General features: G+C 36.3%; 1 protein-coding gene across 1 annotated transcript in view; it reads right to left on the reverse strand.

Moving 5' to 3' along the window:
• The window catches only part of LOC144980224 (ATP-binding cassette sub-family A member 2-like), a 99,939-nt gene that overhangs the window by 65,545 nt on the left and 20,266 nt on the right, over positions 1-14,128 (reverse strand). Inside the window, exons 2-9 of the mRNA XM_078927821.1 lie at positions 13,490-13,583; positions 12,476-12,587; positions 9,721-9,881; positions 7,158-7,279; positions 5,803-6,396; positions 2,735-2,836; positions 1,555-1,656; positions 576-638 (exon numbers count right to left, since the gene is read on the reverse strand). Of these exons, the coding sequence (XP_078783947.1) occupies positions 576-638; positions 1,555-1,656; positions 2,735-2,836; positions 5,803-6,396; positions 7,158-7,279; positions 9,721-9,881; positions 12,476-12,587; positions 13,490-13,583 (1,350 nt within the window). The remainder of the gene's footprint in view (positions 1-575; positions 639-1,554; positions 1,657-2,734; positions 2,837-5,802; positions 6,397-7,157; positions 7,280-9,720; positions 9,882-12,475; positions 12,588-13,489; positions 13,584-14,128) is intronic.

The raw sequence follows: 14,128 nt of genomic DNA on the forward strand, positions 1-14,128 counted from the left end.
TGGAGTTTTAACCCGTTTCCATAGCATGAAATGGAAAATAGCAATTGCTTGCTACCCTTTGGATAGAATGCTGGTCAATCACAAAGTACTTTCCAGCAGATCTATCAGACCCAGCTACCCATTTATTGTTGGGTCCAAACAAAAATCTCGACTGCGATCAGGATCGATCTTGGTCTCTTTGCGTGTGAAGCGAGTGCTCTACCAACTGAACTATCGGGATTGTAGAAAAGTTTGAGGAATTTAGATCTATCTATACTTTGTCTTCATTTAGAAGAGTCAAAGACAATCAATCAGTGAGCAGAGGAAAATGTTAAAACAGAAAGAAATCCAAAAGAAACGAATGGTAGGCAGACGTGTATTCTATAGTGGTTTGATGGCACTGGCAGAACAATGACGTCATTCCAGTGCCAGGAATAAAAGGAGATGATAGGGGAAAGCTACACATCTAAAACTACAACTTTTTATCCTCCACCCCCCAGCCTGAAGGATTGTCCTTCTCACAATGTACACAACATGAAAGTTCTTTGGCAATGTTGAATTTCATACATTGACCAATAATGACAACTGAATTGTACCTTGGACAAGAAGTCTGTGACCTTGAAAGCTGTAGCTGTCACGTTGATGACCTTGATGTTTAACTGGGGAGAGAAGGCAGATGAGACTTTGATTAACACAATGGCTACCTTCAATTTCAAATTTCAGGGATATTTTACGGATGAAACTTCTAAGGCCAGGAACAAAATGTTGTACACGTCAAAGACCAATGTCCAGTCACTGGACCACTTAGAGCCAAACACGGGAGGCAGTGTGGCAGAGCAGTTAGGTCTGTGCTTCCTACCCAGATAGTAATCAAGTTCAACTCCCCAATACGTTGTACAAGTCAAAGACCAATGTCCTGTCACTGGACCACTTAGAGCCAAACACTGGAGGCAGTGTGGCAGAGCAGTTTGGTCTGTGCTTCCTACCCAGATAGTAATCAAGTTCAACTCCCCACTATGTGGCCTTAAGCAAGTCATCTTGCCGTGGCCCTACGCTACTGTGGCTGATGCATGGACTAAGCCAGTCTTCCCTTGGAATAGACCCTGGTGAGAAATTTCCCCTCGGGATGAAGACCAAGAATTCTATTTTATTTATTTCCAGATACCAACTCTGTCAGATTGATTCATATTAAAACCCAGGAAAGACCAATTGGCTTCATCTCCATCATTCTCATCCTCATCATCACCATCTCCATCATCCTCATCATCACCATCTCCATCATCCTCATCACCACCATCTCCATCATCCTCATCACCACCATCTCCATCATCCTCATCACCACCATCTCCATCATTGTCATTATCATCTCCATCATCCTCATCACCACCATCTCCATCATCCTCATCATCATCATCTCCATCATTACCTCCTTCATCATCATCACCACCACCATCGTCATCATCACCATCTCTATCATCGTAATCATCAACATCATCATCATCATAACCACCATCGTCATCTTCACCATCTCTATCATCGTATTAATCACCACCATCATCTCCATCCAACACCTACCAGCTTGATAAGGGTTTGATCCGAAACATCTGCCATCAACTCCTTGGACAATTCAGACATCTGGGAAGGACTCAAATGACAAAGCCTGTCTTGGAGGTCAAGCTGGTGATGGAAACCCAACAGTGTACAGGTCAGAGGTCAATGACACACGTGTCCACTTCTTTATGACATAATGATGTGTATACCAGAAGACCAGAAAAAAAAAAGTAGTTCCAGAAAAATGTGATTAACTTCCTTGTTTGAGCACGGATTGACACCAAAATTGGACACAAAATGAGATCACCTTCTGTCAATCATTGTAGTGATGTTCGTCTTTGTAAATAAATTTAAAGATGACAGAACAGTTTACAACCTTACAGCATGCGTGTGATGTAAAAACATAATAAAACGTAATCTTCAAAATTCACCCACCTCTGTTTCAAAGATATTTAGGATTGACCAGCGAGACAATAAATATGAATTAACAAGTATTGCAACAATCAAAAGATGGATTGCATCTTTTGAAAGGTGTGGGTCACTAGAAAACCACAACTCCAAATCAAAGGGTAGGGAAACACACAATGAAACAATGCACTGGTGAGAAAGTTGAAATTGTGAGGCATCACGAATCTGTCATCAAGTCACCAAATAAATCAGTACAACGGTGTATCATTGAACTTGGCATACCATGGCATATCAAGGAATCGCTAAGAACAACATGGGACCTAATCTGTCAAAAGAGCATTTTGTCAGAGGTCAAGGCCACTCACGTCCATTTCTTTATGACTTAATGTAAATATGTGAGCTACCCTGTCAAAGTGGCATTATGTCAGGATGGTTTAGACAGGGACAACTGAATGTATTACCAAATAGATGAAATGTTTACCAGCATTTTACACTTCATGAAGAACGAAGAAAAGAAATGCATAAATATATTTTAAAAATATGATTGCATGTTTATAACAGCTTCAACAAAATGAACAAAATACCAAACACAGAATGATTCGGGTTCAAAACCCTCCTTCAGCTAACAATAAAAAAACAATGAAAATAAAAATACATCAATTAAAAGCCAGATCAACGGCTGAGAAATATTTGGCTCGTCATTTCTGTGGTGAGATCTGGGCATGTAAAGAAAATGAAACCTTAGAGAAGATTCCAAGATCTTATAGCAGAACAAACGTATCTGATAGTGACTTACCAATAGAGACCTGTTGACATGATGGATTGGGATGATGACGTCAAGAAATGTGTCATTGTCACACGCCAGATCACGCAACAGCTGGTCTGACAAAAGTACATTCTGCAATATAGAAAACATGGGCAGGTGAACAATTGGATGGCGTGCTACTGAACAATTGGACTGCCTGCTACAGAATTATCGCACACCAGTGACTAGTGAACAATTGCACAACACACCAGTGATCAATTGCATTGCACACCAGTGAACAATTCACTGCACACTTGTGAACAATCGCACTGCACACCAGTGAACAATTGCATGGCAAACTAGTGAACAATTGCACTGCACACCAGTGAACAATTGCACTGCAAACAAGTGAACAATCGCACTGCACACTAGTGAACAATCGCACTGCACACTAGTGAACAATCGCACTGCACACTAGTGAACAATTGCACTGCACACTCACTTTTGAACAATCACACTGCACACTAGTGAACAATCAGACTGCACATTAGTGAACAATCGAACTGCACACTAGTGAACAATTTCAAGTGTATAAATAATAAATACGGATTCCAAGTGTATAAATAATAAAAACAGATTCCAAGTGTATAAATAATAAATACGGATTCCACGTGTATAAATATAAAGACGGATTCCAAGTGTATAAATAATAAATACGGATTCCAAGTGTATAAATAATAAATACGGATTCCACGTGTATAAATAATAAACACGGATTCCAAGTGTATAAATAATAAATACGGATCCCAAGTGTATAAATAATAAATACGGATTCCACGTGTATAAATAATAAAAACGGATTCCAAGTGTATAAATACTAAATACAGATTCCAAGTGTATAAATAATAAATACGGATTCCAAGTGTATAAATAATAAATACGGATTCCAAGTGTATAAATAATAAATACGGATTCCAAGTGTATAAATAATAAACACGGATTCCAAGTGTATAAATAATAAATACGGATTCCAAGTGTATAAATAATAAATACGGATTCCACGTGTATAAATAATAAATACGGATTCCAAGTGTATAAATAATAAATATGGATTCCAAGTGTATAAATAATAAATACGGATTCCACGTGTATAAATAATAAATACGGATTCCAAGTGTATAAATAATAAATACGGATTCCAAGTGTATAAATAATAAATACGGATTCCACGTGTATAAATAATAAATACGGATTCCAAGTGTATAAATAATAAATACGGATTCCACGTGTATAAATAATAAACACGGATTCCAAGTGTATAAATACTAAATACAGATTCCAAGTGTATAAATAATAAATACGGATTCCAAGTGTATAAATAATAAATACGGATTCCAAGTGTATAAATAATAAATACGGATTCCACGTGTATAAATAATAAATACGGATTCCAAGTGTATAAATAATAAATACGGATTCCAAGTGTATAACCAAGTGTATAAATAATAAATACGGATTCCAAGTGTATAAATAATAAATACGGATTCCACGTGTATAAATAATAAATACGGATTCCAAGTGTATAAATAATAAATATGGATTCCAAGTGTATAAATAATAAATACGGATTCCACGTGTATAAATAATAAATACGGATTCCAAGTGTATAAATAATAAATACGGATTCCAAGTGTATAAATAATAAATACGGATTCCAAGTGTATAATAATAAAATACGGATTCCAAGTGTATAAATAATAAATACGGATTCCACGTGTATAAATAATAAATATGGATTCCAAGTGTATAAATAATAAATACGGATTCCAAGTGTATAAATAATAAATACGGATTCCAAGTGTATAAATAACAAATACGGATTCCAAGTGTATAAATAACAAATATGGATTCCAAGTGTATAAATAATAAATACGGATTCCAAGTGTATAAATAATAAATACGGATTCCACGTGTATAAATAATAAATACGGATTCCAAGTGTATAAATAATAAATACGGATTCCACGTGTATAAATAATAAATACGGATTCCACGTGTATATATAACAAATACGGATTCCACGTGTATAAATAATAAATACGGATTCTAAGTGTATAAATAATAAATACGGATTCCACGTGTATAAATAATAAATACGGATTCCAAATGTATAAATAATAAATACGGATTCCACGTGTATAAATAATAAATACGGATTCCACGTGTATATATAACAAATACAAATTCCACGTGTATAAATAACAAATACGGATTCCACGTGTATAAATAATAAATACGGATTCCAAGTGTATAAATAATAAATACGGATTCTAAGTGTATAAATAATAAATACGGATTCCACGTGTATAAATAATAAATACGGATTCCAAGTGTATAAATAATAAATACGGATTCCAAGTGTATAAATAATAAATACGGATTCCACGTGTATAAATAATAAATATGGATTCCATGTGTATAAATAATAAATACGGATTCCACGTGTATAAATAATAAATACGGATCCCAAGTGTATAAATAATAAATACGGATTCCACGTGTATAAATAATAAATATGGATTCCAAGTGTATAAATAATAAATACGGATTCCAAGTGTATAAATAATAAACACGGATTCCAAGTGTATAAATAATAAATATGGATTCCAAGTGTATAAATAATAAATACGGATTCCACGTGTATAAATAATAAACACGGATTCCAAGTGTATAAATAATAAATATGGATTCCAAGTGTATAAATAATAAATACGGATTCCAAGTGTATAAATAATAAATACGGATTCCAAGTGTATAAATAATAAATACGGATTCCAAGTGTATAAATAATAAATACGGATTCCACGTGTATAAATAATAAATACGGATTCCAAATGTATAAATAATAAATACGGATTCCACGTGTATAAATAATAAATACGGATTCCACGTGTATATATAACAAATACAAATTCCACGTGTATAAATAACAAATACGGATTCCACGTGTATAAATAATAAATACGGATTCCAAGTGTATAAATAATAAATACGGATTCCAAGTGTATAAATAATAAATACGGATTCCAAGTGTATAAATAACACGTATGTGTGTTTACCTTGATGACTTTAACAATCCACTGTGGTTGAATAATAATGGATTTCTTGTACTCTTCAATTGCCTTCAGGATGGCTTCCACTATCTCCAATTCGTCTTTTGGACTCAAAGACTCTTCTTCTTTCATCCATGCCTTCAATAACGTCATGACCTTGACCTTGTTTAGGTCAGTGGGTTGGGACATGACTTTCATCACCAAATCTGCGATGAGTTTGTCCCGCTTCTCAGCACCCATCTGTTTAGCCAAAGAGTCCAAGAAGGAGTGGTAGAGTTCAAGGGTCGCAGTGTTGGAGGCCAGTTGTCTAGAAATGATTTCTTCAAACATGGAGGGTACAGCTTTCTCCATAGCAGCATTCAGAATGGATGATGATATGGATGATATCAATGGAGATGACGATGATAACAATGATGATGATGATGATGATGATGATGATGATGATGATGATGTCAAGTGGACTGTATTGTCATTTTCCCTGTCCGGGTCAGACCCAACAGTTTGATGAAGATCGGCGTCACGCCGGAGTCTTTGTAAGATGGAGGGATGAATGGTCTGTGCTGCCAGGCCCAGGGTCCCACCAAATATATAGTGATAAATCTGAGGAAGGTTTGGAAACAAAAACATGTCAAACAGTGTCATTGTGATGACTGTGTCCACGATACGCTTGCTTCAAAATGATACACCCAGTATTGAATCGAAATGTATCGCTTTCAAGTCAATTCACATCCAATGGTAAATAATAAAATAAAGTCTATAAAACTGTTCACATAGAAAATGCTTGATTTGCCAAAAGTGTAAAATGAAAGAAACGATGACATAGTACATGAAAGAGATTGGTATAGGTAGGATTTGAAAGAGATTGTTGTCGGTAAGAGTTGAACGAGAAAGAGATTGTTGTAGGTAAGAGTTGAGTTGAACGAGAAAGAGATTGCTGTATGTAGGAGTTGAATGAGTAAGAGATTGTTGTAGGTAGGAATTGAAAGGAAAGAGATTGTTGTAGGTAGGAGTTGAAAGGAAAGAGATGTAGGTAGGAGTTGAAAGGAAAGAGATTGTTGTAGGTAGGAGTTGAAAGAAAAGAGATTGTTGTAGGTAGGAGTTGAAAGGAAAGAGATTGTTGTAGGTAGGAGTTGAAAGAAAAGAGATTGCTGTATGTAGGAGTTGAAAGGAAAGAGATTGTTGTAGGTAGGAGTTGAAAGAAAAGAGATTGTTGTAGGTAGGAGTTGAAAGAGATTGTTGTAGGCAGGAGTTGAAAGAGATAGTTGTAGTTGTAGGATTTGATGGGTCTTATTCATCAAGCTTCTTCTCTACCCAAAGAAGACGAATGAAAAGAAGAAAAAGAAAACCAGCATAAGGCCTACCTCCTTGACGTGTATGTTGGAATCCAGCAAGAAATCAGCTTCATCTTTGGGTATGGACAGGTTGTGGATCAGGAAATGTCGGAACTTTTCTGTGTCTTGTAGGATGGCCCCAAATCGGATGTCTGTGGTGAGGATAAGATAGGGGCGGGGAGGGTTAGGGTTGCTGACAGTCCAAATGCCAGAACATACCAACAAGTGACAACTCATTTTCTAAGTAGTAACACGTGGATATGTTATAAATGACCACTCAGTAGTTACAAAGAGATATGTTTCTTTCTTTGTTTTTGTTTTTAAGGGTTTTATGGCGCTTGGAACACATTATGGTCATATCAGCGCCAGTAAAAAGGAAGAAAATGAGATAGTTAACATTTCTAGAATTACAATTCAAGCACACAAGAAAAGGTAAGACAAAGGGGAATTTGTTCAAATAGGAAACGGATGTAAGTTCCAAAAGCAAACTATCAAAGTACTTAGTTTGAGATCACCTAAAAGTCTGTTTTTTATGTTTTTAAGGGTTTTACGGCGCTTGCAACACATTTAGGTTATATTAGCGCCAGTAAAAAGGAAGAAAATGGGATAGTCGAAAGTTCTAGAATTACAATTAAATCAGCCAAGAGAGAGTAAGACAAAGGGGAACTGAGAACAAATAGGGATCAGATGTAGATTCCAAGAGCATACCATCAATGTACTTAGCTTGAGATCGCCTATAAGTCTCATCCGGACACAAGCACAAAATCCAACAAAGAGGAATACACTCAAATGCTTACATTATACATTCACAATAACACAAATATAATAATACATAACAGAGAGATGATTTACAAGGAAAAAATATCATCTCCCAAAACAATAACTATGCATTTGACTGTTTCCCTCTCAGCCAGGACTCGGGCCAGGGCCAGGACAAAACCAAGTAATCTCATTCCAAGACAAAGACAGAAAGCATGTTGGAAAACAGATATAAGGGGATAGATGACACAGTATGTACCCCCCTGCCCGCTATGGGAGGTCAGGATCCCCACCCAGACCTAAAAGTCTCATCCAGACACGAGCAAAAGACTCCACTAAGAATGATACACTCAAATGTTTACAAGTTATAAATAATATGTAAACAAAACATAATACAGTGCATAACAGAGAGATGATTTACAAGGAAAAAAATATCTTCTCCCAAAACTAACTACACATTTGACTGTTTCCCTCCCAGCTAGGGTATCCGGCCAGGGCCAGGACAAAACCAAGTAATCTCATTCCAAGACAAAGACAGAAAGCATGTTGGAAAACAGCTATAAGGGGGGGGGGTGGAAGACACAGCAATTACCTCCCTGCCCACAATGGGAGGTCGGGAACCCTACCCAGAAAGAGATACGTCACAACTGACAACTAATTCATAACTAGTAACACAGAGATATGTCACAACTGACAACTAATTCATAACTAGTAACACAGAGATATGTCACAACTGACAACTAATTCATAACTAGTAACACAGAGATATGTCACAACTGACAACTAATTCATAACTAGTAACACAGAGATATGTCACAACTGACAACTAATTCATAACTAGTAACACAGAGATATGTCACAACTGACAACTAATTCATAACTAGTAACACAGAGATATGTCACAACTGACAACTAATTCATAACTAGTAACACAGAGATATGTCACAACTGACAACTAATTCATAACTAGTAACACAGAGATATGTCACAACTGACAACTAATTCATAACTAGTAACACAGAGATATGTCACAACTGACAACTAATTCATAAGTAGTAACACAGGGATATGTCACAACTGACAACTAATTTATAAGTAGTAACACAGGGATATGTCACAACTGACAACTAATTCATAAGTAGTAACACAGGGATATGTCACAACTGACAACTAATTCATAAATTGTAACACAGAGATATGTCACAACACAGAGATATGTCTCAAGTGACATCTAATTCATAAGTAGTAACACATGGATACTTTAAAAGTAACAACTAATTCATAAGTTGTAACAGAGATATGTTACAAATGACAACTAATTCATAAGTCGTAGTAACACAGAGATATGTCTCAAGAGACATCTAATTTGTCAGTAGTACGACATGGATAATTTACAAGTATCAACTAATTCATACGTTGTAACACAGGGATATGTCACAACTGACAACTAATTCATAAGTAGTAACACAGGGATATGTCACAACTGACAACTAATTCATAAGTAGTAACACAGGGATATGTCACAACTGACAACTAATTCATAAGTAGTAACACAGGGATATGTCACAACTGACAACTAATTCATAAGTAGTAACACAGAGATATGTTACAAATGACAACTAATTCATAAGTAGTAACACAGGGATATGTCACAACTGACAACTAATTCATAAGTAGTAACACAGGGATATGCTACAAGTAACAACTCATCCTGGCCCACTGAAGGAGGATTATTGAAGTCCAAAGACATACAATATTTGATGACCAAATATCAAACACCAATACTGGAATTGAAGCATTCCTGAGAGGGTTAAGCATGCCGAATGGGCTGTACCTGAAGCATTCCTGAGAGAGTTAATCATGAAGGCAGGGTCATCAATGACAGCCTGATACATTTCCGGAAGATCATCCATTTCCTGTGGGGACATGCCTGGCTGGAAGAAATCGTGGTCCTCTGCTACCGTCTGAAGCTGTTCTAGAAGTCTCTCCAGTTGGCTGAAAAAAACAACAAAACTTGAGCATTTATTATCCACTAAACGTGCTCCAAGCAGGTTACAAGGGTCCCAAGCCAACAGCAACACTAAACATGGAGGATGAGGTATGACCCCTGTGAGGAAAAATTACAATTTTTTTTCTCTCAGAGACAATGGCCAGGTACTCATTTTACACATGAGTACAATGAGAGTAAATGAGTTAAAGAGTCTTTTTAAAAGATTTATCTATGCGTCGCTCAAAGCGAGACTCGAACCCCTGATCCTCCAGTTTGGAGGTGAGTGTCATACCACAGACCGTTAGGTGAGCAAGGGTTTTTATCAAATTTCATACATCAAAAGTATGAGAGATTGTGAGTAAAGAGCCTTTTCCAAGGACTCAACTATGCGCAGAGCGTAGCTCGAACCCAGGAACTTCTGATCCTAAAGCGAGTGTCATACCACAAGACCACATGGCCGCAGATTGATGAAATTTCAATTAAATGGATACGCAGACCCGACAACCTCTAACTGTTTAGTGCAAGGAAATAATGTGAGGAATATGAGGTGCCTGAGGTGGAAACCATATCATATATTACTTGAAGAAGAGTATTTTGATTGTGTGATAACAGTGGGAACCATATCATATATGATATTACTTGAAGAAGAGTATTTTGATTGATTGTGTGTTAACAGTGGGAACCATATCATATATTACTTGAAGAAGAGTATTTTGATTGTGTGATAACAGTGGGAACTATATCATATATTACTTGAAGAAGAGTATTTTGATTGATTGTGTGTTAACAGTGGGAACCATATCATATATTACTTGAAGAAGAGTATTTTGATTGTGTGATAACAGTGGGAACTATATCATATATTACTTGAAGAAGAGTATTTTGATTGTGTGTTAACAGTGGGAACTATATCATATATTACTTGAAGAAGAGTATTTTGATTGATTGTGTGTTAACAGTGGGAACCATATCAATCTTTGGTGTCTTGAAAATGCTATTTTTGTCTTTTAGTTACTTAATCATTTTTTTAAAATGTTTCTTATATTTGTAATGATCAGAAAGTCGATATAAAATATGAAAGAGCAGGCACTGGTGTAAGATAACAATATAATATATATATATATATATATATATATATATATATATATATATATATATATATATATATATATATAATATATAATACAATATAATAATAATAATAATAATAATAATGATAATAATAATAATAATAATAATAATAATAATAATAATAATAATAATAATAATAATAATAATAATATGATGAATGATGATGATGATGATGATGATGATGATGATGATGATGATGATGATGATGATGATGATGATGATGATGATGATGATGATGATGATGATAATAATAACCTCTTCTACAGGCCAGAGGGAACAGCAGATCATTATCACACACCACAAGGCTGTTTTCTACGTATCTAACTCAAATATCGGTCAATAAAAATGGCTTCACAATGTTGCCTGCATAAGCTTCTTACGTGAATTTCTAAAAAAACAACAAAACAAAAACTAAACCAGACAAAAGATTCAAGCCAATCTGGCGACACAACACACAATATATTTGTGGTTTTTTGGCTGCCTTTTATATCGTCCTGTCCATCTTTGGGTAAGTATAAGCCTGGCTTCAAATCACCTACAGGAAAGGCTGTAAAACTAAGACAAACAATCGACACAGTCAGCTATGAACATGATGATACACAATGAGAGGAGGAGGAACAGATAGAAAGAAGGGGAGGGAGAGAGAGAGAGGAGGAGTGGGATGGGTTGAGTGATGAAGGGGAGGGGAGAGAGAGAGAGAGAGAGAGAGAGAGAGAGAGAGAGAGAGAGAGAGATAGAGAGAGAGATATATAGATAGAGAGAGAGAGAGAGAGAGAGAGAGAGAGGGAGAGAGAGAGATGGGGGGGGGGGGGTATAAAAAATGGTAACAGCTGTAGTAAACACATGAGACAGTATATCTGCCGTCAGAGCTGATTGACGTTAATCCATACACTGACGTACTCGGAATTATCACCTATTTCAAAATTTGGCCACAAAACTTCCTTGCCGTACTCTGGAAAAACTCATATTAAAATATTTGGCGAGAAAACTCGTTCTTCAAATATTCGTCGAATTAAATAACCTGCATCTTGGCACAATCTGTCAAACCTGGGACTTAGCAAAGTCTTCAATAAAGTCCCAGGTTTGAGAGTTTTTGCCAAGATGAAGGTCATTTAAATTCATCGATATTTGTGGAACAAGTTTTATGGCCAAAATTTGAAAAAGACGATTTTCCAGAGTGGGAAAGTACAGCCTGTGAGTGACACAGATACAGGATGACGTGGTATGACGTCATTGGTTCCATTCACGTCTGCAGCATATGTCAAGACCACTGATTGGGGTTGGGGCAGTATGAAAAGAATGCATGAGGGAGTTGATGATGATGATGATGATGATGATGATGATGATGATGATGATGATGATGATGATGATGATGATGATGATGATGACAATGATGATGATGATGATGACGATGATGATGATGATGATGAGGATGATGAAGATGATAATGACAATGATAAAAACTGACTTGTCTGAAGAGAAATTGAGAAAGCCATGCTGGTCCACCTGTCCTCCTTCACAAAACAATTGGACCAGGGATAGAAGGCCGGTGGAGGGGAGGGCTTGGACGTGGTTTCGGGCTGGAGGAAAGGATTGCATGTGGATGGAATATTACAACTACTACTACTACCACTACCACTACCACTAATTGTACTACTACTACTACCACTACCACTACTACTACTACTACTACTACTACTACTACTACTACTACCACTACTACTACTACACTACTACACTACTACTACTACTACTACTACTACTAATACTACTACTACTACTACTATAACTAACTACTACTACTACACTACTACTACTATACTACTAACTACTACTACTACTACTACCACTACACTACTACACTACTACTACTACTACTACATACTACTACTACCTACTCACACTCACCACCACATACTACTAACTACTACACTACTACTACTACTACTACTACTACTACTACTACTACTACTACACCCACACCACTACACTACTACTACTACTACTACTACTACTACTACTACTACTACTACTACTACTACTACTACAACCCACACCACACTACTACTACTACTACTACTACTACTACTACTACTACACTACTACACACTACCTACTACACACTACTACTACTACTACTACTACTACTACTACTACTACTACTACACTACTAACTACACACTACTACACACCACACTACCAACTACTACTACTACATACTACTATACTACACTACTACTTACACTACTACTACTACTACACACTACTAACTACTACTACTACTACACTACTACAACTACTACTACCACACTACTAACTACTACTACTACTACTACTACTACTACTACTACTACTACTACTACTACTACTACTACTACTACTACTAAAACTACCACTACTACAACCACCACCATCACTACTACTACCACTACAACAATCACCACCACTACTACTACCACTACAACAATACCATTCTACTCACCGACATGCTTCTTGGTGGCTGGAAGTTTCTCCCTAATCAACAACAAGATGACAAAGAGCACGAGTGGAATACACATTTCAAACATGACCACCAGCTGGGGAAAAGACAACCATGGATTGTTTGGCTTTTATTTATCTATCTATTATATTTTGTTCTCAGGAATTAAAAAATAATATCATGCATTATCACCATAATCTTTTTCTTTTTCGAATGTTCTCGCATGACTCTGGTAATTCCAGCGCTTATTAAAGAAAGAATATTGGCGAGTGACCGCCTCTCCCCCCCCCCTCCCTCCCCCAAACAAAAAATAACAAACAAAAAAAAACAACAACTTTAGATTCACAATTGAAAGCATCAGGAACAACAAAGAAAAAGGGGGATTGGTTTAAACAATGAACAGAATCAGATTCCAAGAGCCAGTCTTCAACGTGCTTTGAGTGAGATCACCCACAAGTCCCATTCAGACACGGGGACCAAATTAAGAGGAAAAGATTCAGCTCGACGGTTACAAAATATTGCATTCCATAAAACAACAACCACCACAACAATTGAAAAATTAAAAAAAAAAACAACAACTTAAACATCGATATAATTTACAAAACGTATACTATACTTGAAGACCCCCCCCCCCCCAAATGG

The sequence above is a fragment of the Berghia stephanieae genome, chromosome 9 (assembly GCF_034508935.2).
Source record: "Berghia stephanieae isolate SIO BIC M18660-M18661 chromosome 9, UCSD_Bste_1.3, whole genome shotgun sequence".
Taxonomy (NCBI): domain Eukaryota; kingdom Metazoa; phylum Mollusca; class Gastropoda; order Nudibranchia; family Aeolidiidae; genus Berghia; species Berghia stephanieae.